This window comes from Micropterus salmoides, unplaced genomic scaffold (genome assembly GCF_014851395.1).
Source record: "Micropterus salmoides isolate LMB-PRFRI ecotype aquatic unplaced genomic scaffold, ASM1485139v1 Ms_hic_scaffold_17, whole genome shotgun sequence".
In the NCBI taxonomy this organism is placed as follows: Eukaryota; Metazoa; Chordata; class Actinopteri; order Centrarchiformes; family Centrarchidae; genus Micropterus; species Micropterus salmoides.
Window position 1 is genome coordinate 15785972 of NW_024040817.1, and position 27830 is coordinate 15813801.

General features: G+C 39.8%; 1 protein-coding gene across 1 annotated transcript; it reads right to left on the bottom strand.

The window, feature by feature from the left end:
• Positions 1-1124: 1124 nt before the first annotated feature.
• dennd3a (DENN/MADD domain containing 3a) lies at positions 1125-27089 on the bottom strand. Its single transcript, XM_038724796.1, has 30 exons — positions 26921-27089; positions 22905-22993; positions 21585-21740; positions 20394-20502; positions 19671-19786; positions 19442-19572; positions 19234-19345; positions 19009-19128; positions 18408-18506; positions 18179-18298; positions 17550-17665; positions 17035-17190; positions 16507-16603; positions 16313-16416; positions 14747-14952; positions 14495-14654; positions 13688-13844; positions 13187-13409; positions 11523-11602; positions 10656-10835; positions 10310-10480; positions 9419-9548; positions 8920-9027; positions 7203-7300; positions 4116-4270; positions 3784-3850; positions 3415-3487; positions 3206-3324; positions 2880-3017; positions 1125-2781 (listed from the first exon to the last, which is right to left on the bottom strand). The coding sequence occupies exons 2-30, from the start codon at positions 22983-22985 to the stop codon at positions 2587-2589; spliced, it is 3777 nt and encodes a 1258-aa protein (XP_038580724.1). The 5' UTR covers positions 22986-22993; positions 26921-27089; the 3' UTR covers positions 1125-2586.
• Between the last annotated feature and the right edge of the window lie 741 nt (positions 27090-27830).

The window sequence follows — 27830 nt, forward strand, 5'->3', positions numbered from 1 at the left end:
GTAAGAACACCTAAACCGGCTCCACAAGGAGGTCAGAGGTCATTCACAGAGCAGCAGCCCTGCAGGGATTCAGGAACTCCTGAGCTGGGTGGACCCAGTCTTCTCTAGCTTTATGTTGTATCCTTCTTATCACTCGACCACACTGCAGCCCATGCAGAGGAAGCATGAGTCAGATAGCTTCTGATGTATGCTGTGGTGTTAGCTTTAAAACATAGAGTTGAAACAATTAGTCAATTCATAATTGAGCCAACTGACTGATTTAGCCATTTGACAATGTTTTTGTGATGTGTCCAAACACAAATACCAAATAATTTCTTATTCCATCTTATCAAATATGAGTATTTGCTACTTTTCTTTGTCATTTATCAATAAAATAGAGTATTTGGTGGTTTTGGACTGACAGTCAGATAATACAAGGACCCTGAAGATGCCAACTTGAGCTCTTGAGAATTATAAGAGGCATTTTTCACCATTTTCCACTATTTTCTTTTACATTTTATTGACCAAGCTGTTAATCATTGAGCTGAGAAAATAATTGGAAGATTAACTGATAAATAAAATAATTAGCTGCAGCCCTAATATATTGATATTGCAGGTTCTGATCTGCAAAACTTTCATCAACTCACATCAGCAAACCTGCGCTCACTTTAATTTCTCTTGGTATCAAACAGCACCCTCTTCTGGTGAATTCTACGGAGCGCAGACAAATTGTTCAACTTTAACTCCCATCAAATGGAGAAAATCTTTTGCATCCAGCATGTATTTCTGGAATGGGCACAATAATAAATACATAAATTGCAAGATTACTTTGTTCGATTGTGAAACGTTGCACAAAGCAGAATTTCACAAACGTTTTGGCTTGTGATCCCTTAAAGTGAGGCAATATAAACTTGTGACCCATCTTCACCAGTTGCATTATGTCTGTGGTTTCTGACCACGTCAACCAGAGGTTTTTCCAGTTTTATTTAATTCATTTTGAGGGAGGTAAACATTTCACAATAAAAACTGAAAAACTCATTAGAACATCTCAGAAATTACTCCCGACCCCTCCACGACTCTCACGTCCCACTGTCATAAAGAGTTCTGAAACATTCTCTGGTTCAACAAAAAGACAAACTGAAGACTTCCTTTTATAAAGGGTGTATTTGCTTTGCTCACGGCTGGTTAAATATTAGAAAATCTTGTTAACAGTCTTGCAGATACAAAATACATCAACAGTTACAGTTGCATTGTCAGTTGGTCAGTTTACAAAAGGAATATATTTTATGTTCATGTTAACTAGTTACATACAGTGTATATAATATACATACATAAATAAAACGTAATGTTTGTCTACATCTAAATTCTGATTGTTCAAGAGTCCCAGACAGTTTCACTTTTTGTAGGAAAATTGTGAAAGATAGAAACATAAGAAAACTTTAGTCTGTCCCCTTCACTTACTTAATACTATTATAATAACTTGTTAGCAATCCATATAAAACAATCAGAACACAAATGCCTACAGTTTATATATTTTTATATACGAGATTTAATTTCCAACCCAGTCTTTTGAATTAAAATGATAAATTATAAGCCAGGAAGTGGTTGCTTTTTTTAATGAGTAGGACTTTCACACATTCTGTCAGTGTGTGGAAAAATATTATGCCTTCACTTCAAACTGACTAACTGGTAACAGATACAACTAATCTTATAGGGAAATAAATAGAGGGGGGGAAAAAAAGTAGAAACTTTGTCTAACAATGAGGTAAGTATTTGATCAAGAAGCACAACAAGAGCAAAACCACGTGATGGTTAGTCCTTATTTCGTGTGTTTTTAGCAGATTCCAGTTGTTGCAGGACTAAAGCTTCCAAGTTTGTATCACCTTTCATTCCCATTCCCCGTCACTCTTCACTGTACATCGTCTGTCAGAGCATAACTTCCATCAAAATGAACTATTTTTCAGGGCTTTTTCCCACAGGGATAGTGAAATCTCCAATCTCAGGAGTTGTGTTTTCAGGGTAGTTTGACTCCTTTGAGCTGCAAAAACTCACGTCAAAAACTCAGTTGGAGGCGAGGCTCAGTCACACAATGTTCCCACATGATATTAGTGTAACCTAATGTAATATAAAACACAGCATTAAATAAGGATTTGGTACAAACAAAAATAAAAATGTATAAACCTTCAGTAAAGTGAAGCACTTTGGATTAATAAAAACGATCCAGCAGAACCTGCGCCAACTTTTTCCAGTCTTGTCCTTCATATGCACCCAAAAAAACAACAAAAATAAAACTTTAGTACTGTTAGTATTTCAAATCACCACTTCATAGCAGGCAGGAGAAGCTGCTCAGCTGGTGACACTTTATGTAAACTTGTGCGTCACATGATACATCACACGTGATTCCTTCATATGTTTGACGTGCAAAAGGCACCAGGCAAGTTGAGGTTGTGATTTCTATCCCCCTCCCTTTGCAAACACAAATGCTTTTCCCACAGATTCTCCACCTGGGGTCAGTTCACAGGAAGTCAGAACTGTTTTAAGAGTGAGGGCATGAAGAACTCAGGCTCTAACTTTGAAGATTTGTCCACTTCCAGACAGTCAACCGCTCTACTCCACCTTCCAGATGGCGATCTTTCCGTCGTGTTTGCCAGCTCCACTGAGGATGTACCGATCCTCAGCGGAGCAGAGCGCAGTCACCTTGTCGCTGTGGCCCTGAAGCTCCTTCAGGACCTGGTACCGTTCTGCATCCAGGATGTAAATCTTCCCTTTGGTAGCGCTGCGGCCAACACCGCCAACCCACACCTGGAGAGGAAAGAAAGGTAATGCTGTTTTATATCACATCACTGCCAGAATTTGCAGGTGATTTTAAAGTGTTTTATGCAGGTGTACTGTATATTAACCTGGTTTTTAACTTTGATCATGCAGTAACATCTGGTGCAGTCCTGTAGAGTCACGCGGTGAAACGGTTTGCTGGTGTCCTTAATGTGCCAAATACACACTTCTCCTGAGTCCACACAAACACTCCACAGCTCAGCCCTCTGATACACACACACACACACATCGAAGATGAAGGGTCATACTCAAATACAATGCAAAACAAAACACACCAAGATACCACAGAGATATAAGGTGTCTGTCTCTCTGTGTGTGTGTGTGTGTGTGTGTGTGTGTGTGTGTGTGTGTGTGTGTGTGTGTGTGTGTGTGTGTGTGTGTGTGTGTGTGGTACCTCAAGGAGGAGCAGCACAGAGCTGAATGTAGCTGCAGATCCTTTTTGTTGCTCTGGCAGGTTCAGCTGATGTTTCACTGTGCCGTTCCTCCACACCTCCATTATACTGTCCCTGGAGCCTGGAGAGAAAAACAGAAAGAGAATTTATTCCATTTCCATCAAGTCCATCATCAAGTTTCCTGTTTTTAATGCTCAAACGTGAAACTTACAGCACCACAGCACTCCGTTACAGCTGGAGATAGACTGCAGGCGGTCGCAGGAGAGGCGAAAGTGCCTCTTCACCTGAGTGGTTTGACACAAAAATCACAATTATAAGAAATTCATCTGCAAATTGTGGTTTAAACATGGAAAATAACTGGAAGTAACCAGGAGAGTCAGTAGGAGTTGATCTGACAGTGTGTTCATCTGACAAACCGAACCAAATCAGTTCTAAACCTGTAAACTACCAACACAAGATTATTTTATGGCATTGTAACATTTAGCATGCTGTTTTATTTAGAACTTGACAAGAAAATTAACCAGTAATAATATAGTTTACACCGCCCCCCAGTCTAACAAAGTGTTTGTTTGAAACTGACCTGCAGTGTCGGGACGTCCCACACCATGACAGTTCCCTCTGCACTGCAGGAGTACGCCACCTTCTGGCTAAAAAACAAGACACATTGGTGAGATTATTCTTTTTTACGCAGTCACTCTGATCCAGAATTGATTTACATGTACATCCATCACAGGGACAGAAGCTGACTGTCACTAAATCTATTTAAATTTACTGGCATGAAAGCCCAGAAACAATATTGCATAAGTGTGAAGTTACAACACAGTTATAGATTTCAAAACAGCTTTTAAATCATATAAAACCACAAACGCCGTCAGTCGATTTTACGGGCTTAAAAACGTGTGTGTATATTACCTGTATTTGTCTGTGTCAAGTGCCAGTCCGGTGACCTCCGCCCTGTGTTCAGTTAGCTGTCTGTTACAGACCATGGCCACCATGCTGATGATGTAGATAACGGAGTCCTCAGAGCCCATCCAGACCTGGTCCTTATCAACTGCCAGCATACAGTTCTGCAAACAGAGAGACAGATTTTAAGATCTTATAGATAAAGTTTACGGCACCTTGACCTGGCTCCAGTTTATAATTTTGACCTTTTAATCAGGAAAGGACAGAACTATTGCCATCACGGCTTTCCACAGAGAGGCTGTTAAGAGGGGGCTACATAAGAGCTTAAATGTAGCATACATACTTGCTCTAGTATTTTCAGCTACATAAATTTTACATCAATGACACGAGTTCCCTTTAGAACAAGGTAAATGATTAATTTATTATATTATATTATTAAATTAATGATGTAATAAATCGAATCGCTACTTATTTACGCAGGGCTTCATACAGTAGATTTCTCGCTGCAGGTAAATAAAAAGTAGAGCTGGGACAATTTACAGAAGTTGTATTATTTAACTATTTTGATAATCGACTGATTGCCAAAAAGTTATTCTTCCAGCAAAAAGAATGGAAAACATTTGCTGGTTCCAGCTAATAAAACTGTGAGGACTTGCTGCTTTTCTTTGTCTTATATTACTTTTTGGATTTGGACTGCTGGTCGGACAAAACAAAAATGTGAAGACAACACCTTGGACTTCTCATTTTTCTCCAGCGACAGTGGTAACTGCAATGCAACATGGGGAAACACATACACGCTAATGTCTGACTTCCTTTTCTTTCTTTTTTTTTTTTCACATTTTTCTGACATTTAATGGATCAAATGATTCACTGATTAACATAGAAAATAATCAAATTACATGTAAGTGCAGCCCTTATATAAATATAGTTGGTTTTTATCTACAGTAGTTCTGTTCCTAGTACCTGGCGTGTAGCGGGTATGTAGACTAGGATAAGGATAATGAGCATTATTTTGAGCTTGGGTTAAACATGAACTATTGAGAATGGTGTGGGAGGAAATTTATTGTTACATAACTTCTCCACTAGGTGGTAACATTGTCTAATAAACCAGCGATTCTGACCTTTTTGTCCCACTTAATGTTGTTGTTCAATGCTATTTTTTAGTAGTTTGCAGTTGTACTACAGCATTTGGAGTGACCAAAACTGCATGTTTCACCCAGTTACAACGTCTTTACGTTTAGCTTTTTGTTGTCTTTTTCCCTAAATAACCTTTCTGCTGTCTTGTGCAGACTACCATAGTTGGTAAGTTATTGTGGCAATAGCTGTAAAGATCAGCATCACACATATTTGTAATCATACTTGCGTGTTCAGTTTTAACCTAAACACAAATATGTGGATATATATTATCAAATAATAATTTCTATTTTTTTTTAATTAGCTGAGCTTTACGATGTTCCCATGTACCCCCTGGTAACTACAGAAGTACCCCTTGGTTGGGAATCACTGTAATAAACAGCTGCAAAACACACTGTCCTCACAACACCATTATATCTAATATATATTCAACATAACACAAACTTAACCAACATAAAATTTGCAGGGAAATGTATTTGGTGGCAGGTGTTGTCAGCCACAACTTTTTAAAAAAATCCCACAGATTTAAAAATAATTATTAGCTTTTCCCCAAAATGTAATTTTCTAATCAGTAGCTGTTTTAATCCTCTGTCATGCTACAAGAAACTAATTTAGAAGGGCAGGTCCAGATATTTCATACATGACCTGTGAACTGTGTGCAAATATTATAGTTGAGTGTAGAAAAAACACTGTGCGCGTCTCTTTCTCTCATACACACACTGCTTAACATAGACAAAATATTTTATGTGACTGACACACTTTGAGTAGGTCAGTGATTTGCACAGTCCTAATAAGTGCCTTAAAACTTTACACACATCCTTAACCTCGTTTACCGTGAACATTCTCCATGGACATTTAAGGCACTCCTGCTAACTTTCACTTGTTTATATTTTGTTATGGAAGTCGATGTTTGCACAGACCATATCTTGGTCTATGGGTAATGAAAGATGTTGAGATCACACTGTACACTCTCTAGAACATGTGCTTGCAATTCTGAAGGTAATATTGACTTTGAAGTGAAGCAACAGGAGCAAAAAGGTTTTACTGTTTATCTGTATCTGAGTTAGTGGCAGTGTACATGTGCTGTTCGTCTGCTGATTCTGTCCAGTGATGTGATGTAGTCAAACATGTTTTTTATTTGGTGATGAAAGAACTACCAAAACATCGTGTTCACTACACAATTAGAACATTGGCTAACATTACTGTTTTCAATATCTTATTGTGAGCAACATATGCTTGATTGTCTTAACTTCTACCAATTCACTAGCTTGGAGAGATTTTGTAAAAACAAAAAAAAATCTGATTCGGTTTTGTCATAACTCCTGGCCAGAAATTTTAATGAACTAGGATCCAAGACGCTTGTTGGAGAGAGTGTGGATCAGCTTTGGTGGACCATACTTACATACTCTGGTATTGCCCACGTTTTAAGCCTTTTTGAGAGAAAGTGAGACAGAGACACTTAATGTTTTTTCGAGTTCAAGGAAATTGCCTGTAGTCGACTCTTCCATAGACACTGTCAACTACGCTCCATGGAAAATACGATAATTTGATTACGACCATTAAATGAAACAGACACGGTTAAAACAGCCAATAATATGTTTTGGTCACTTGGGGGCAGCAGATTTAAACTGTAAACACAACATTGATAACCCCTTTATCTTAATAACATTTTTAAGTTGATATAGCTAACATCTTAGCAAACAGTAGGCTGTTTTACATATCCACCAAATACGCAGCAACATTAGCATTCATGTGAAGTTGTGTCCAGCATTCACTTTCCTTTTAGCTCTGTTTTGGTGCACACATTTTGTAAATTTCAATATCCGGAACCAACCATAAACAACTTCATATCTGCCTGTCTTCTGTGTCTTTTCACGTGTCTTCCTGCATCTATGTGTTTTTGTTTGCATTGTGTTTTGGCATGCATTTGAGCTGGTGTGTTAGTGTGTGCGTTTTCATTACCAGTTGTGCATTCCCAACGTGACAAGTGTGTGTGAGGGACCAGCTGGAGGCATCAAACACCATCACCTTCCCCCCTCTCACAGACACCCATAACTGACCTGAAACACATACACAGACATAGTATTTATCAGTTATTTCTCAATACCTTATCGCAAACTTGTGAGTGTCAACAACTGTGTTTACTCTTTCAGGATGCCAAGAAGAAATGTGAATATCAACCAACAGTTTGAATGGAAACACTTCATGTTTGAAACTATTTCTCTGCCGCACCCAGGCTTCATCTAACGCTCAGTTTCCTCCAACATATTTGTTGCTATTTAAAAAGTACCGCTGGTGGAAAACACAGTGGGACATACAGGGGAAGGAAAGAGCTGGGGGGAAGCTGGATGAAAAAAGTGAGAGAAATAGAGAGGGAGTGGGGAGGAGACAAGGAGAGGGGGGGGGGGGGGGGGGGGAGTAGGAGTGAACTGGCCATATGCCAGAAATTCAATTCAGTGACCTATATTCAAACCAGAGAGTCAGAGAGAGGCAGGGAAGGAGGAGTTTTTTTTCCACCAACAAATATCCTGAAGAGCTGACAGCTATGGTCTGACCAGAGTCTGTATATGAGGCATCACTAAGAATGAGTATGCATGAATATGTTAGTGCTGTGGGTCAGTCTGCCACCAGCCGGGCATCTAAGTGGCCCCATATGGTCGTTCCACTGAAGGCCACGGCTTTATAGTTCTTTTTAAGTTGTTCTTCCTGCCATGTAATGCGCCAGTCTGTCTGCCCCCAATAGTAAAATCACAGAACTGTATACAAAGGCTGAACAACAGTAAACATCAAAGGTCAAGTGTGATCACTGGGGTTTCCTGATGGGTGATACAAAAAGGGTCTTTGTAAGGTGCTGACCAGGAACAGCATGAACATGTCTCCAGTTCATCTCCAGCTAGGGACCTTTTATTGCATGTCACCCTTGATATCTATCAATTAAGACAAATTAAATCCATTAAATACGAAAATATTGTATGCTTCATCAGCATGGCTTAAAAAACTATTAAACAGAAGTACTGTCACTCCCAATCCTCCCACATTAAATTAACTTAAGTTGAACTCTGTAATGCGGGATAATCATTCTCATATACCCACAGCTCAATGCGAAGTCCAGCTACTTTGACTATGAGTACATTTTAGGTGAGCTGCTTCTTGCTTTACTTTCTGGTAGAGGTTCAGCAAAGTCAACTTTTCATTACTGTTTTGCTCTGAGAGGGACAGTGTCACACCTGATGTTGACATGTTTACTATTGCCGTATTTGAAATTGGATTATCTGCCCTATTCTGTGCATTCACATGATTTAGTTGGAAAGACTAAATTGTGTATTTATATAGGACAATTTAGCCTTGAGAAGAGGCTGTATGTATTTCTACGGAGGAGGAAGTGTTGTTGAGAAAAGTCATGTGCGGTCCGTCCTTTTTATGTTTGAGTGACACACAGCGAGTTAGTCTTAGCAAGGACATAACAAAGGCAAAGGTTGTGTGTGTATTTGTCAATCAGTGTATATGGTCAGCGTGCCGGTGTCACAGTTGAAACTTTGGATTGTGAAACTGCCCTGAGAGAAAGAAAGATAGAAACCTGACACTTCTACTCATCTCAGTCATCTCAGTGACAATATGAACACTGAAGGGACTTGCTTGGTTACAGGAGAAATATGTGTGTTTGTGTGTGTGTTTGTACCTGGTGTGTATAGAAGGACATCCACAGCCTGAGGTGCAGCAAGTTCCAGCGAGGGGTTAATTTTGTGCTTCAGCGTCTCCGCGGTCGTCTTGGGAACCATCATCGGCACTGGAGACACACAAACCACTGTTACAGAGAGGCAACTAACCATCCACAGGTGGTGAACTCACAAACAACCACTGAAAAAACCCAAACAGCAATAATTTCCACAAAACATCTGATGAGTCATTATGTACTAAGGAATGCAAAGTTTCTTTCTCTCTTAACAGAGTCTCTTTAATATGCAAATTTGAACTGAAACCAAGTCATTAATCTCCACAGCCTACATTAGTTTCTCTGTGTTCCAGGGAAGCAATCAAAGTGAATCAAAGCAAATTGGATTAATACTGCCTTCCATGTTGACAAAATGGGGTGCACTTCATAGTGTCTTGAATGGTTAATAAAAGCAAACAGGAAAAACTCTACAACAACAATCGTTATCACCACCATCTTCCTCTACCTTCCATCTTGATGCGGTCAAAGTGACCCAGCTTCGAAGCAGCATAGATGGCCTTACTGCTCTGAAGGCTGCCCACTACTGCGTCCATCAACAAGGCATTGGTCAGAGCCTGCTGCATGTACTGGGGATCCTGGAGACAAAGATCCATTTACAAAGCTCGACATGTAGTACAATGCAAGCAAGTCGACAGAACAAGTACCTCACAAAAAATGTATGAAAAAGAAGGAGGGGGAAAAAACCCTTTTAAAGTCAAAGACATGCGGCCATTGAGATTAAAAGTTAATGTTAAAATTGATTTTAGGGTGTGAATAGTGATCCAGATTCAATAATAAATGTAAACACTTTAGTAAAAGCATAATACGTTATTTGAGGGTCTTGCAATAAGAAGCAGTGTTACAATAGAAAGTAAGACAGCAGCGATTCATTTATAATAATGTTTACATAATTTGGTTTAAACATTGGCGCGATGCTACCAGATATCTTGACAATACTGCTGCTTGTCAGACAAGCTGGATGTTAAGTGTACATTCATAATACACCGGAGTACAGGAAATATAAAAGAGAGAAATGAGAGGAGTGAGAGACGGAAATGTTACAGTTACATCATCTGGTTTCACTAAGGAAACCCTCTGTTGCTGTTCAAGTGTCGTATTTATTTTCATACATGCCTCATGGAGTATAAACCACACCTACAAAGGTCAATCAAGTTTAAAATGACTGGCATGCACACAGACACACACACACACACACACACAGTAATTGATACCTAGATAAAGACAATATGAGTAATAAAGGCACATGATAACTAACCAAAGGATCTTGCTTTCTCATTCATTTATCAGTCTATATCCCCTTATACTGGCAACACACACCCTTTAGTTACAGGTTTACCTTGTGTTGGTCAGCTATGTTGCGCCCGGCCCACATCTCTTTGACCATCAGGTTCCACAGCTCAGTCTCCGTCTTCAAATTGGCCTCGAACGCCTCCTTCCTGCCCCGAACACGGAGCTTCAGGCTGGGGATCCGCAGGAGCAGGAAGGGAGCCGAGGATACTTTCACCTCCTGCATGAAAAGAGATTAAGACAGGATCTAGTTCACACTGCAGGATCAACATACTTAGACTGAACCTCTGGTGTTCTGATGGCATTTTTCTAGCTTCTAGTCCTGATTCTTTAACTCCTCTCCTCACAACTTTAATCCCATTTTAAAAGGTTTCTTGCCCTTCCTTTTGTCTCACCTCCAAGTCTCGGTACTGTGCCACCTCCACGTATCCCGGTCGCCCATCGGTCAGCAAGAAGAGCCGTCGCTGAGTCATGGCGATCTTCCCCACGCCGCGGCTCGTCTTGACAGAGGAGGACAGCTTGAAGACGCACTCGCTGGGATCAATGTGATCCAAGACAGACGGCGGCAAGCATACCTGAAAATCACATAGCCTGCTGATTTCACTGACATGTGGTCAAGGAAAAACATTTTCAAAAAACATGGGTCATTATTGGCCTTGATTTTAGAGGATGTAAAAAATAATACATTTACTAGAACCTGTTTTGAATATTGTCCAACTGTTTGCTATCTTTATGTGTTTTATTTGGTGAAAAACTTTTGGAAAAGTTTGCAGTTAAGGTCACAAAATTAATTGGTGTTATCAATTACAGAAAAAGCCTTGTTCATTGTAAATGTTCCCTCTTAACTCTTAATAACAATTTAGTTTACTCATATAGCAATCTTATTTAAATTTTTTCTACTGACCGACCACATTATCTTTTCTTTAAAAAAAAAAAAAAGAAAAAAAAGAAAAGATTTTCTCCCCCAATATAAATACACTGAACAAAATTATTAAAGGAACACTTTTGTTTTTTCCCCCCATTCATCATGAGCTGAACCCAACTTTCTCCATGTACACAAAAGGCCTATTTCTCTCAAATATTGCTCACAAATCTGTCAAAATCTGTGTCAGCTAGCACTTCTCAGTATCTGGTGTGACCACCATTTGCTTCACGCAGTGCTGTGAAGTGCTGTGAAGTATTGCGAATGTGAGTATGACTGCAGTGGATGTGGCCAACACTGTATGTTCCTCTGGCCCTACCAGCAAAACAAACATACACACCTCCTGCGCCTCGGCCTCAGTCTCCTTCCAGATGGTGTAGAAGACTCTGAACAAATCTGGATCAACCTGCTTCTGATGACCTTCAACAAATAAACACACATTTTCCAAATGAGGATAATTTGCGGGTATACTGTATTACTCCGTGTCAGCAGAGCCAGATGACTTGTGACACTGAGTTTAAAACTATACTTTAATCTTCATTTACCCAACAAACGGCTGACTGAGCAACCTTTATAGAAATGCTCAGTTCATACTCTCTCTCTCCCACAAAACATCTGGTAGCAGAGTGGGCCATCTCACTCCAAGCAGTCTAATCTGCAAGCATTCCTGCGGTTAGGGGGTTGTCGTCCTTACTGTATTACAACAATGACTTCATACAGTGCAGAGTCTGTGCCCTCCCCCACACCCAAAACACATTGCATACAGGCACGGCAATAGTAAAGTCACAATTTAAAAGAATATTTGTATTTTTACTTTACAGTATATATTTAATGTATTTGATCTCATTGTGTAGGAGTAGGTGTATATAAAGCCTCCAAGAAATGAAGAATGATCAGAAAAAAAGAGTTATTGTAATGTCAAATAACCACAAAAGGACAAAATCTCAGCTTTACCTCTGTGCTACTAAAACTATTTCCACCACAATGAATTACTTAAGTGAAATTGAAGTCAAGTACTCTACAGTTGGATTTTTTGAGCTGATCATTGTAGTTTTGATTAGCGGAAACCAGGCGTCCAATCTTAGTCTGAAACTCTTTCTCCAGTGGAGGTCAGAAGAGGAAAGGAAAACTTGACTTGCTCAAAATTTCAAACAGGATGTAAATGCCTCTTTCCAATAACATGATGTGGAGGCCAAGATAAGCTCTCAAGCTTGCAGAGAATATATTTCCTGTACTCAGTTTTCGTTTAAACTTTTTTTTTTATTTTGGAGCTGGAGGGGGAGTTGGGAGAGGGTGAGCTACAGTTCCTCCCCTTCCTCTGATCTTAAATCAAAAACAAATATCCCTCATCATTACTCATTAATGGCGCTGAATTAAATATATTTTTCTCGCCTTCCCGTTTACATGTTCAATCTGAGATCACAGGAATGTTGTCACACTGGCTGGTGCAACTTGCTACTGGCTGCCAAATTCTGCTCAGTGCGAGGGCGTCCTCCAAAATGTAAATAAATGTAATGCCAGTGGTGGAAGAATGGTTACGTAAAAGAATGGATGGACCCATGGGACATTAAAGGGGTATGTATGTAGCTATGATCATGATGTGTACTGTTACATTAGCCATTAGCCACCAGCCAAAGGCCAGTACATAACCACTGGAGCACTGGTTACACCTACAACACCAAACAGCATTGCATGACAAGCTGTGCTTCTTCAAGAAGGGGTGAGGTAATGATTAACCCAAGGAATAAATGTTTGCCAGGAAAAGGAGAGGAGGAGGGGTATAGCGGGATATTTGTTTGCATGAGTGTGTGTGTGTGTGTGTGTGTGTGTATGCTGAGGCAGTGGAAGTCCAGCGCGAGTTTGTGAGAAGAGTTCTACGGGGCAGCCTGTTCAATCGGGGGGGGGGGGGGGGGGGGGGGGATGGGGGGAGTCCCAAGCTGTATGGATATTACACAAACACAAATGTATTATACGTATGCATGTGCAGTGTGCTAAACAACTTACCTAGAGTTAGAGCATCAAAGAGTCTATGTATGGTTCCTTGGTCTTTTGCGATGCCGGACTCTTGGATACATTTCACAAACTCCTCCAGCTGCATGTATTTTTTCGGCAGCTGGAAGCGCTTCACGGCACCTTCCTCTTGCCCGTTGCTGTGGCGCGCGAGCTCCCGTTCCTGGTCCCTCTTGACCCGGCTGATGAGCCGCTTCAGTTCTGGCCGTTTGTGCGCCTTTGGAGAAAATTGATGATCAATACAGTGCTAATCAATATGGCTAATCAATATGGCTTTAATTATCAGAATTATCATCACCGTTCTGATGCAGCTCAGAGATAATGAACCGAGCTATCTAGTACTTTGTCTTGCGTTAACTGTGTTTCTTTGTCACATGATAGTTAGATATAGATAGAACAGGTAGGTGATGAGGATGTTTGGTTATTTAAACCCCCATGTGACCAATATATCAGACACACACTACAACAAAGTGTCCTCATTCATGATGGACTGACCTGTAACCGCTCAGCTTCTGGCAGAGAGTCAACCAGTGTCTTAACCATCTGAGAAGGGAAGATATCTGAGTCAGTCTTATAAAGACTCTGGAAGTCCTCCAGTGCATCCAGACGTCTGTTGGACACCGTGTTCACCAAACCACGCAGGTAGTGGTACCTAGAGAGACAGACAGATGGAGTGGGTCTTTTAGTTGTCTAAAGTTCAGTTGGTTTACTTGATCTGGGTCAATGACGTATTCCAAAAACATCCATAGGTTATTTTGTCAAACGTAGCCCAGTGAAGTTATCAAAAGAACAAAATGATACAATCAGTCATGACAGTATGAACGTTAAATTGATTGAAGACTCAGCAGGAAATCTGATAGAAAAGCTGAGTTGATTTACCATCACAGATTTGCAGTTTAAACAGAAGCTTAAACAAACATGAGCACACTGAAAAGAGCAAATCCTGCGAGATACTTTTTATTTTACATCCTTTATTTACATTATTTTAAAAATGTCTTTTCTGTTTAGTGTTTGAGTCATTGTCTACAGATCATGGTTCAGGAAGTCTAACTTTAAATGAATCTGAGTGAGACTATCATACACAAATAAACTGATCAGAGCACAACTCTATTAATCTTCTACTGTGCCAGAAATACTAACATGCTGTAGCAACATTTCTTGATTTAAAAAAAGCGTTTTAAAGATCAAACACCGCCCAGATATTAAATATTTGACATACAACATTATAAACCCAACTTCCTTGTACAAGAACATTTTCTCCACTCTCTCTCTCTCTCTCTCGGTTTCTTCTTCTTACAGTACCTGGCCAGCAGGGCAGACTCTTCGGGTGGTGTCATGTTAATAGCCCTCCCCAGGGAAGCAACCATGTTTGAATAATAGTTCTGGACATACTGATAGGCCAGCGGAGGGGGGAAATCTGGGAGGTGGAAAACCTTCACTTCCCTCTGAGGAAACTTCAACCCTGGAAGGACACAGAGGAAATCAAAAACAGTTCAATTCTTGATTGATTTCCTTACAAAATCCACTAATCCCCTTTCTTCCATCAGTACTGACCAATATCAGGAGTCATCTTCCTGAGAGAGGCTGATCTGTTGGAGCTGATGGCAGTCGTAGTGTAGTTGGCAGGTTGATCCAGGTTAGGCAGGCTGGCTCCCAGCCTCTTGCTCAGTCTGTCATTAGGGTTGGTGCAGCTACTGTAGCCAGTCCTGGACAGTTCAGACATGGGAGGACGCCGAGGAGACTCTGTCATCGCACGAAACCTGTAGAAAGACAATGAGGAGACAGATGCTGACAAGGGGGGAAGACATCCGTAACAGCAGGTTTAATTATGATCTTTGTCGATGTTTATATCACCTTCAGGCAATCTAAGTTTCATGCTATGCAATAAACCTATATGACTATTTGTCTATTTACAAACACGTCAAGGAAACAAGTTATTTCACAGGTGTCTTTATCACCTTTCTCCCTTTTTGATAGTGTTTCATTCTTTCTCCTACACTGCGTGCATTTTTGGCCTTCTCAGCACACACACAGATGGAAATGTACAAAATTTAAATGAAAGTTGTGTTTTTTTCTGGTTTTAAGGATGCAACCTATTATTTTCATTATCCATTAATCTGCCAATTATTTTCTAGAACAATCAAATAATTACTAGGCGAATAAAAGATGTGTTGCAATTGCTTGTTTTAAAACCGAAAAATATCCCCCACATTGACACATCCGCTAATGCATCCCAGAGGCGTGCCTCTGACATAGATAGCAATTCTAAGTCGCTTTGGATAAAAGCGTCAGCTAAATGAGTAAATGTGAATGTAAAAAGGTAAAGAAAAAGGGGCTAAATCTCACATTTGAGAAGCGTTAATCAGCAAATGTCTGACAATTTTGCTGAAAAAGTGACTAAAAAAAAACTTATCAACACAGTCAATTTTCTGTTAATGTTAATATTCTTTATTAATTAATAAAGTACAACAACTTTGGGGCAGCCCTGGAATCAGTGGAAGGCTAAGGACCGGGTTATGCTAGAAAAGATGTGGTCTGCACGCCGTGTTGTCCAACTTTGTTACACTTTACTCACAGTCTCTCCTTAAAGGCATTCACCGTGCTGCACTTCACACTAACATAGAAATTGCTGTGTAACAAGTGAAAAAGGAGAGCTTGAGAACGAATTTTAAACCCGGACTCCCACCTCACCACCGCACAGCTGGCCAATCGCTCTAAGAAGTGTGAATGCCAGATTGTTCATTTTGGAGAGTTACAGAAATGTTTGGACACCCAAAACCCGAGCTGGAAAAGTGTAAAAGCAGGGGGTTTCCAAAAGGTGTTTGGCCTTCCAACAAGCACTCATTCCAACAAGCATTCTTTGTATGGTATGCACTGAAGTTTGTCTGGCTATGTTAGTTTTCTTTCTGTACTCAGGTCTCTCTCACAACAGACATCTTGATCTAAAAGAGATGCCCTGATTAAATGATTGTTACATACTGTATACTGAGTCCAATACAGTGAAAACCTACCTGCTGTAGAGGCTACCACAGCTCTCTGCCGAAATGTTGTGAGGTGAGAAATCTCACTTAGCTTGCACTTTTTTTTTTTTTTTAAATCCCCTCATACCAGCAATAATACCTGTGTGCATGGCTACGTGTGTTCTGCTCCATGCGGGTGAAGGTGTCCCGTTTCCTGTTCAGCCTGTCTCGCAAGAATGAGTGGAAGATGTGAGTTTCTAATACCTGGGGACACCAAGAAAAACATGCAGCGCAGATTGTTAGAGTCCGTGTGTGTGCTATTGCGTATGTCTGTGCATGTAAATGCGAGTGTACCTTCTGGTAAAAGGACTGGTCTGCTGGCTCCCTGGTCCTGAGAAACTCCTCACTGTTAAAAACTCTGTGTTCATGATTCAGAAAGTCCTGGACGCCTCTGACAAAGTGATGTAAAATGACAAGACGTACAGAAACAAAGAGAATTGGTTGCCTTATCATGTTTAAATTTGTCTCATATCTCAGGGTGTTATACCTACTGATCACTTTATTTCCTAGGATGGCTTTGAATGATATGCCAAATAAATAAATAAATCATATTGCCATTATTTTCAGATATTGCAAAATGAGTCACCATTTCTTCATCTTCACTGAAAAAATATAAAAATGATGATAATGTGATCTTTACTCGGGTCTGTACCAAACAAGAATGTTCCCTTATGTCTGGAAAATATGATTTGTAAGCTGGGGTACCACAATGTCACATTTATAATGATATATAATATTTTGATTAATTGTTCATCCCAGTTTCCTAGCATCACAAGTATTTGTGAAAAAAGAGCTTTATGTGCAACACACACACGCACTTACCTAAAGAGGTTGACGACAAGTTCCAGGGCAATATTCTGTATCTGCGTGTTGAGACGTGTCTGCCAGCCTCTGCGTTGGCATCGCAGGGTATTGACATCAGTTCCCGCTCCGAGGTGACACAGCTCCAAGTCATAGTGAAGCTGGAGACACTCTGCCCTTAAACACACAGACTCCAAGAATGGACTAACAGGACCTTTATTTAATTACATCATTGAAACTGTGTTCCCTTTGCAATTTGATTTAGCAGGTATTCTGGTGGAATATTTCAATTTAGTTTAAAGTCTGTTCCAGTTTGATACAAGCTGAGGCTCTGCTACCGGTTGTGGCACCAAAATGATTTCTAGTATAAACATAAATTCTGCACATTAGAATGGCAGTACACTGCTAGGCACAGTGTTCCTGGCAACCAATGTATTTGATGGTTTTATTTTACACTATCACTTAAATAAAACAAAAAATTAACCACCAGAATTTACAGCCAACTGTGTACTTTTACAGTGGTGTATGGGCGTTACCTTGACAAAAAGCTCTCAGCTGCAGCCTGAGGGATAGCTGGAAGGTCAATGGATTCAGACCATGACGACTGAATGATGCCATCATCAATATTCACCAAGATTAGTTCCTCTGTCTCCTACACACACACACACACACACACACAATTCATTTACAACACAGTCTGACTGTGCCCTGCTCTGTTACACTCACAGACAGCTACTGTTAAATATGTGAACTAAGCTTCTGTAAGACACTGAATAAAGATGAATGCAGTGGAGCATAAAAGTTATTGTTAAATATTTTATGTGAGTATGTCAATCAAGATAATTACAAAAAGCCATTTGAATTATACACCAGCAATTTAAACAAACCTTATGATAAATCTGGTGTTAACTATGTGGCCATGAGCTTTTCTCTCTCTGGGAAATGGCCAAGACAAGTGCAGAGCTGTAGCAATATTTGTTTATCTAGTAATTACGCTGGTTCAGAATATTACATGTAAAACAATCTTTTCCATCCAATAAAAAACAAAAGATTATATCATAATCATAATATGGCCTCTATTTGGATATTAACTTAAGCCAAAATCACAAAACATAATCTTTGATGCTGATAAGACACAAAGTCTATAGTGAACGGGGGTACTCACTGCAGCCACCTCTTCAAAATGACTGATGTGACAGCCCATCATGAAGGCTGTAGGAGCCATGAGAAAGTCCAGCATTCCTCGAGCCAAGACAGGAACATAGGGCTGCTGCCAGGACAGAGGCTGAAAGAGATGTCAGGGGAACAGAAGACAGATGAAAAGATGGACGAGAGAAGGCTGCTGCAGGAAGTTTCAAGACATTTCTTCAAGGTAACGCTCCTCCTCCACTGACCTGCAGGTACAACAGCAAACTCTCTGCAACCAGAGTGAGTCTGGCCCAGTCAGCAGAGAAGAAAACCAGCCTCTGCTCTTGAAGGATGCAGGACAGCACCTAGAGAGAGGACAGCCTCATGGGGTTAAATGAACATTTTGTTTTTTTACTGTTTAGGATATGATCTCTGACATGCTTTTTTACTTCAGTGGTTCTCGAACTTTTTCACACAAAGGACCACTAAACTGACACAAATTAGATTAGGGAGCCACATTTGATAAGATTTTGTCCCAGGGTCAACCATCTGATAGGAGTTTTGCTTTTAGATGTTTTATCACAGAAAGTATATGAAACCCATGTGTCCCAAGACCCCACTTTAAGAACAGCTGCTTTACATTAAATCCCACAAGAAGCAGTGCAACTGAATCTGCGACACTGAATTAAGCAAATTTACTCAATCAGGAAGGACCTGCCTATACGTCCCTTTTTTTCTGTCTCCAAAAGTTGCCAATAAACAGCAAATGCACCTTTTAATGATATATATAGATAAATATATTTAAATCATGTTATCACCTCTCCTTGTATATGCCATTCCATACTAGCCTCTGTGATCTGCATTTACCTGGAGCAGCATTTTGTGCGTGAAACAGAGGAAAGGTAGATGCAGGTCGATGTCAATGACAGGGCTGTCCTGATCCTCTCTTGATGGAAGAACCACTTGGAGGGGACGGAGGCTGAAGGACTAATGCACAGAAAACACACATTACTGTCAAGATCTATCACTTCAAATGGAAATTGGTCACACAAATACAGATAGAAGGAGTTGGCTTAACAGAGAGAGACTGACCACGTGTAGCTGTCCAGGAGGGGGCAAAGGGACCAGGGACAGCTTGGCTGAAAATTCTTTTACTGTCTCTTCAAAGTCAGCTTGCCTTGCAGGCCGCAACTGGACCACCAGACTGAGAAGGTGGAGTCAGGAGATACAGAGAAAGGGTTTAACTTGTCATTAAATAACTCAAATAGGTCAGATTTATGTATTTAATGGAAATTATTACCATGACAAGCTGTCCCTCAGAGCATTGTAATACGGGAACTTGGAGATGATGCACACAGCAAACGGAGCAAAGAGACGGGACTTTGATGAATTCCCTCTGTAGCCATTCTTGACAGCACCTTCCTGACAGGACTGACAGGGTAGACAACCAATGAGAAACAACTGTCTGCATTTATTGGATTCAACGTGTATGAGAGTGTGTGTGTGTGTGTGTGTGTTTGTGTTTGTACCTGTACAGCTCTGTAATACTGCAGGACAACTCCATGGGTTCGGTTCCCAAAAAGGTCAGTGAAAACCAGGAAGTGATAAGTGTCTTCTCTCTGCTCGTTGGCTAACTGGAGACCACCTAGCCAATGGAAACCAAGACGTCTCTCAAGATACTTTATGCCACTAAAGACAGTTAAGTTGGGTTCATGTCATATAGGAGTTTGATTTAAACCAACATCCACGTCCTAATAACGACTGAGAAACTCTGATATTACCAACTCTGAGCTTAATTACACAAGTGCCAGGCAAACAAATATAAGTGGGTGATAATGTCAAAACATGTGAGATGCAGCACAAGATACAAAGAACAAAGCATGATCCAACACTGCCGTGACAATGAGGGGTGGTGAAACAGGTTCTGCAGTGTTGTTCACATTAAAATGGAGAAGTAGTAACAATGAAAACAGCTTGTCATTATAATAAGACAATGCATTATCTGCATTTTGGACTTCTAGCAAGATAGGGTTCCAGGGACTTTATTTGTTCTGGTGCCAGCCTGGCAAGATAGTGATCCATGATTGTAACCAGAGAGCAGCAGCATCAATCACATCAGGTGATCTGTTTGATCGGTAGAGATCCAGGTTTGGACATCTAATGTTACGCGCTACAGAAGTAAGCAGAGCATACCAGGCAAATGTAAAACTTAACGGTAACGTTAAGTTTGTCACAGAGGAAACACACTATACCAGGGAAACAGAGCTGTGGCAAGGCAATGAGGTCCAGATCCTTTGGAACACTGATGTCCTCTGTTGTTTCTCCATTAGGCAAAACCTCTGCAGGACGATCTCTCCGCTTCTGCAAACAAACAGAAAAACAACAAATGTCAGCGTTTCCTGCAGATAGACTTTAACAGGAAGCGAGTTTGACATATCCAGGTTCTCTTTTCATTATCTGGCTTCACTATTCCTATCAATTGAGATCGGGATAAGCGGTCACACAAAGCTGGTTATCAACTCGGTAATTCAACCCAGGGTTTCCCAATCCAGCCAGGAGCGCATTCACATAAAAGAGGCTGTGACCAATCACAGACATGAAGAGCAGAATTTTTTTTACAAACAGCAAACATTACAGTTTACAAACAGCAAACATTACAGTTTACAAACAGCAAACATTACACAAAGCCAAAGTAGCACAGCTACTGCTGACACATGCAGGAAGACAGAAAAATGCCAGCAGTGTGAAGGCCTGAATGGATAGGTGCAGTCCATAAAATTAATATGTTCATTTAATGTGTTCTTATGGCACGTATGAAAATATTAGCCTTATTCTTTCAGCTCGGTTGTGTGTCGGCGTTTCCACATTAAAAGCCTCAGGCACTGAATAAGTGGTTGTTCCACCTCACTTTTAAGAACTTCTTGTCTCTTCAAAAATCAGATTCATTTATTTAACACACTCAAAAGTGTTCCAAACATTGTCTAAATTAACAGAACGAAAATCCATTCATGCAATGAAAGATGCTCATATAGTGGTCACATTTACTGTAAACTCACCACATTACCTGCGCCCATATAGCAAAAGGTGGGGCGCTACATGACCAGTCTCTATAATAAGCTACAAGATACATACTAACCTAAAATAAACACATTCATATTAAACCTAATAATTTCAGGAAGCCTACCAAACTATATGCTCATAATTTTCAGTCTCACAAAAGAAAAATTAAACCCTTTTATTTTCACAGCTGTGACAGGGTATGTGAAACAGACTTAGAAGCAAACGGAGCCGATTCAAGTAGGCAAGTGAGTTAACACTAAAATGAGGTGGAGAAAGAATGAAGTATAATTAAAATGGTTAAATAAGATAAACATAGGATACTAGAAATAGAAATGTACCTTGCTAAGCCCAACAGCAATCACATTGAAAAATATTTTGTTTACCTTCTTGATGAAGCTCTTCCTCCTCTGGACACGACTGAAAGATGGACCAATCGACTGGCTGGAATTGGTCTCCTTGGAAACAAAGGGTGGGGCATGGACCTGCAGCACCTCAGCTTCCAGCGGGGGGAGCTCATTTAACCTACTCTGCTGATGAAGCTATGACACAGTTTGGAAATATTTAGGGTAATAGGTTTGGCAACCAAGTCACCCAACGTAAAATCTATTCTGATGTCTTAATAAATTGCTTTCAAAGCTGTAACATCAATTCAGTTACTTTTGGATAAAATGTCAAGTAAATATATATATATATATATATATATATATATATATATATATATATATAAATAAAAATGTGAAGCTGTGAGGCATAAGGCTGAATTCAGACCAAACCAGGTACCACGGCGAAAACACAGATCCTTTAATTGATTCTGAATCCGCAGGGATGTAACCAGATCTCACGCTGCGGTGGCCAATCCGGCCGCAGCGCTCCACAGTCAGTCTGAAATATCACTAAAGCTAGGCACTATCCTGGACCAAACTGCTGCTCTCCCAGTTGTGTCCTCGCTTTGTTTTTAAATTGCAATACCAAGGAGATTCCTTTGGTTCATTAATTTGAGTGAGTGAGTGAGTGAGTGAGTGAGTGAGTGAGTGAGTGAGAGGAGACAAGCCTCCGAGAGTGAATGAGGAGAGGGACATCCCCATGTCACTGCAAAACCCTGCAGCTAATTTGGTCTGAATTCAGCCTAAGTAGAAGAAATTGTAGTTTTGTATATTGAACCATGACTGTATTTTAAGACATTGTTGCTATTATCACACTACAAATAAAATCATTTAAAATTCAAAAAGGACAAAAAAATTACAAAGATGGCTAACCAACTGGCCTCTTTGTTATTGTGACAACATTCTTAATGCATCTGACCAACCACATCTAGGCTGGGACTACCTGTTGTAAACTGTATATCTTAAACCTTTGTTCATGTTATACTGTTTTTACCTACATGTCTCCACTGTTGTGAACTCTACATACATATGAACTCTTTTTTTTGTGATTACAACACTCACTTACAGAGAAGCAACATCACATGCACTTCCTATCCTGCAATCTTTAAGGGTACACTGATATACAGCAGGGCTAAAGTATGGAGCAGTGATTCAGATAGCTCAGGAATGTGTCAGATGTCACTGAAATTCAGATTATCCATATGTTGACACATGAAGCATGCATTTCTTTGTTTGCATACTTTGTGTGACTTTTTTTAGGTGACAGTCTTTGAGTATGTATTTATATACGTGTGTGTGTGTGTGTGTGTGTGTGTGTACCTGGTATATGTCTCGAAGCTTATCACTGGGGGCACCGACCACTACACATGCCTCCAGCAGTCCAGACGGGAGCTCTGCCATCACAAACACTGCCAGAAACATACACACGCGCGCGCACACAAACAAAGTGCATTGATATGAGATCATTTTCCTAAATTGTTGTGAACTGTCAGAAACTTTTTCGAATACAATTTGTACTTAGGTATCTATCCATGCAATATCTGTGGTTATGTTAAGTAATAGCAGGAAATGGTGCAAATCTAAGATGTAAATGTCAGTTCCTTGTTTATTCAAGTATTCAGTTCACTCAATTATCCAAAAAAAATTTTTTTATCTATAAAGCATTTTCATATATCAATAAATGAACATAATGTGATAGAAGATTTTAGACATCTCACCCACCCTTATTAGAATTAAAGAGGTTCAAATCATGACAATGTTGATGACGACAATGACAGAAGGAGCTGCGATGATTGTTCAAAGATTTCATATTTTTGACTCACAAAAGACTCCCAAACCAGACGCTGATCTCATCCGAGGTCAATTTTACCCAATGACTAAAATAGAGATTGAGCAATCTAATTTGTGAATTATAGCAAACTCTGCTAAACAAAAACCCCGCAGATTCTCAGATCTCACTTAAATCATTACACACACACACACACACACACACACACACAGAAAAATGTCTTCACCCACAACTTCCTCCAGATGTATGCCAAGACACACATCCACACTTGTGTGGACACGTGCAGAGAGAAAGAAATCTGTAAACTTCTGCCTCAACACACACGCACGCACGCACACACGCACGCACGCACGCCCAGCAGATGTTAGGGTTTAGTCACTCGTGCGGTAAATCAGTTCTGTCATCAGAATCAGTGATGGGAAGACCAAGTTACCATGACTGTACCTAAAGAGGAAGAAGAAAACACTGCAGCTGTCCTAATTTGTGAGCAATTTCTTGAGAGAAATTGATCCGTTCTGTCACTAATTATGATTCATTATAAGTGAGCATTCACACCACCTGAACAGGACAGGAGCCGGACGTTTCAACCGTTAACCCATAACTTTTAGATGGGTGTGTATGCAGCGTAAAAAAAGAAATAAAAAAATATATAATACCTGCTGATACTGCTCAGGGCTGAAAAAAGATTGTCAACTCCAACCGGTGTGTAAAAAAAAATTAAATTTATATTTTTATTATATTATTATATTTAAAAATCTGTAAACATATTCCCTTGAAGCACAGTGGCCTTTATTCAAAAGATGGAACTTCAATATTATGCATAAAGCATCAGGTATCTATAAAAAGGTATTTATTTATATATATCATCTTCATTTTGTAGAGACACTTTCCTGGTAACTGCAACCACCTGTGGTACACATACCCTTGTTCGGGTATTATCAACATTGAGTACTACTTTAAATCCTTATCAATTAACCTATATATATCTATATCTATCTGGGTCAGACAGATCCAATAATAAACATCTGACTTGCATTAGTTGCAGCTACAGGCAAAACTCAAGGAACTGCGCTCCTGGGCTCCTTTTCTCAACATTTCTCTTTCATGTCTTTCAACTATCCTCTCTTCTCTCTCTCATCTCACCTCCCTGTTCTCTCCTTTTTGTCCCCTTCTCAGTTTGGCCATTTTCTCTTCTTTCTCTACCTTGGACAAGCTTGCTTGCTTTCTCTCTGTCAATCTTCAGGCCATTCCAGCCTCTGACTAACCACCCTGCTGTGTCACGGAAACACTCAGACGCGCGCACACAAATGTGTTCCCTGAAAGCCCCTAATTCTGGAAACTGCATATATGTGTGTGTGTGTGTGTGTGTGTATTCACTTCTCATAAACTGGACCAATGTCCATCATCATACTAGTTTTATTAACCATCTCACGCAAATAAACTGGCAGGGCAGTCTCTTACATACACACACGCTCAAACAGTTAATAAAATGCATATGTCATGCATACAACACTAAGAGAGACAGAAGGAGAAAAACAAAGAGAATCCATCTAGAAATTCAAAAGCAGTGAATGTAGTTCTTCCTTTCTTGGCTCTTCTTTTAATAAAGATATGAACAAAAACTTAATAAACATTACAGTTAAATGTTTTTAAAAAAAGCCATGCATGTACTTTCTTCATTCACATTGTTTACAAAGATTTCACTGAAAAAACAAACCTGAGTGGATTAACTACCATCAATATACCTCACTTTAATCTAGTTGAGACTTGAGTAGGGGAGTTGAGCTTTGAGGAGGTAGCCTCCATGCAGACATCCAGAGACCTTTAACAAACAATCTTGTCTTCAGTATTTTCAGAGAGGAAGCAGCTTTGATGTAGCCGACAGTAATTTTCACCAAGCCGTTGCTGGCAAACAAACGTATGGAAGAAGGCTGCTTCCACAATGGAAGTGGTTAAGAGAAGTAACACACTTATTAGAGTAATGAAAGTAATTTTGGGAATTCACATGTTATTTGTGTGCCTCGGGACAGTTCTGCCACTATCAATTTTGTCTGAATTTAGAAATCAGATGGCATTTTGAATTGCAAATTGGCAATTGGCAGACTTTATTGACTTCTCATTTTTTTGTTGCAAATTCTATGCAAAATGTCCATCTTCATCTACACAATTTTGCACCTTAGGGCTGCACAGTCATGTGCATTTTCATTGCAAATGAAGCAGCCTCTGACTTTATTGAAATCCCAAACAGAGCAGCACATGTCCACAAGTGTTTACTGGGCTGTTCTGTGACACAGGAAGAAGGTGAACTCTTAAAATGGATGACATGCCGCTTTAATTGTCACCAGCCAAGATTTACTAGGTTTAGGCGGGTTTGTGAGAAAAGTAGTCATTCACAACCAGAAGCAGACAATATTGTACTGGTCAGAAGTTTTAGAACACCCACATTTCTTTTTAGTTTTTATTGAAATATAAGTAGTTTCAAGTCCAGTGAAATACATTAAATTATACAAAAGTTAAAAACGTTTACGTCACCAAAACAGGGACATTTTCAGGTGTAAAATTAACAATTAAATTTAAGAGAACAACTGGTCTGTCTTCATTCATTAACTGCCTTTTTAGCATCTGAGGGTGTATTAACACAGCCTGTGCCAAGGTATACAAACTGGGAAAGCTGTAAAAATTTGTTTTTGCATCAACATTCAAGGCTTCATTTACTTCAGAATAACCAAAGAAGGTAAAGACAAAGTTTAGGTCAGCAAAACTGAGAGAGACCTTTTTTGAGGGATCAGCTAATTAGTTAACTTCAAGTTATTCTGCAGCAATGGAAGTGAATTAAGCCATGAAAGATGATACTGCTGTCCCAATTTGCAATTCGAACACCTTGGAACAACCTGTGGTAATCCACCCTCAGAAGCTTTGTTTGTACAATATTGTTTATTTTTTATATAATACTAATAAAGGAAGACACAGCGAAATAATGAACAAAACTCTTTCATTTGATTGTTAATTATATACCTAAAAATGTCTCAGTTTTAGTGAGGTATCGATTTTTACTTTAAACTTCTTAATTTTGTATCATTTAAGGTTTTTCACTGGACTTGAACTACTTAAATTTCAATAAAAACTAGTGTTACTTATATTTCAATGCTACTTTTGACACAGCCTGTGATCTCATTTATTTTCATTAGTAAAACATTTTCGTTGTTTTGGCGGCGGTGGAAAAATACAAAAATTTAACAGCATGTGGTTATGTGCCAACTGAGAAGACACATCCCTCTGATTCATCGTGGGACTAGAAAAGCCTAAATAAATTTGAACAGCAACTTATTTTCACTCAACCATGTTTTTCGTTTATCCTAGATGTTTAACATGTCAGCAACATTAACGTTAAGAACATTTAACGAACAGAACATTTTATAACTGCAACTGACATTAGCTTTACCTTAAAGTTAGCTAAGTTAAGTTAAGTTGAAGGGCTTGACACTGACTTGTTAAGACGAGTCGAGCAAGATTCTTGACAAAGCAACTTAAATATCAAAAGACTGACCTTAAATTACGCGATCATTTCCACCGGCAGACGGTTAAGTCACACAAAGTTCACTAGCTTCAGCTCGCTGTCATAAACCTGTTAAAGGGTGCAAACGCTACATTAGTAACTTAAATACTGTCTCTCTCTTTTACAGTAACTGTGATTCAACGGTTACACACACACACATTGAGGTTTGCCGCTGGCCTGTTAAACACGACGCAACGCCACGTTCACAAACTTCCGGTACAGCAAATGTCAAAATAAAAGCTTTTTTCTTTTACAGCTCAAGAAGCCTCGTAAACAGAACCGTGGCGTCATCTGCTGTGTGTTTAGTATACTGCAACATGTAAAGACTGATAAAAAATAATTAGTGATTGAACTACCAAACTAATTATAACAGCCCACTTCATATTGATACAAACAGAAACGAAGTAGGCTAACTGTTATTTCTTCTTTTCACAATTGTTTATAATAATATTTTAATTGTTTTATCCAAAGAAGGTTAAAGTCAAGCGCAACTGGACTTGGTTGAAGATACTGGAAAGGGACTTCTTCTGTTCTCGAACTGAAGAAGTCCCTTGGATGAGGGATGGAAGTTTGAGAATGGAAGAAGTCCCTTGGATGAGGGACGAAATGTCTTCCAGGGTTGCCGTGATCGTGTAGTGGTTAGTACTCTGCGTGGCGTTTGTGGATGGAGCTAGACATGATGTCCCAGATGTGCTCAATTGGATTCAGGTCTGGGGAACGGGCGGGCCAGTCCTTAGCATCAATGCCTTCCTCTTGCAGGAACTGCTGACACACTCCAGCCACATGAGGTCTGGCATTGTCTTGCATTAGGAGGAACCCAGGGCCAACCGCACCAGCATATGGTCTCACAAGGGGTCTGAGGATCTCATCTCGGTACCTAATGGCAGTCAGGCTACCTCTG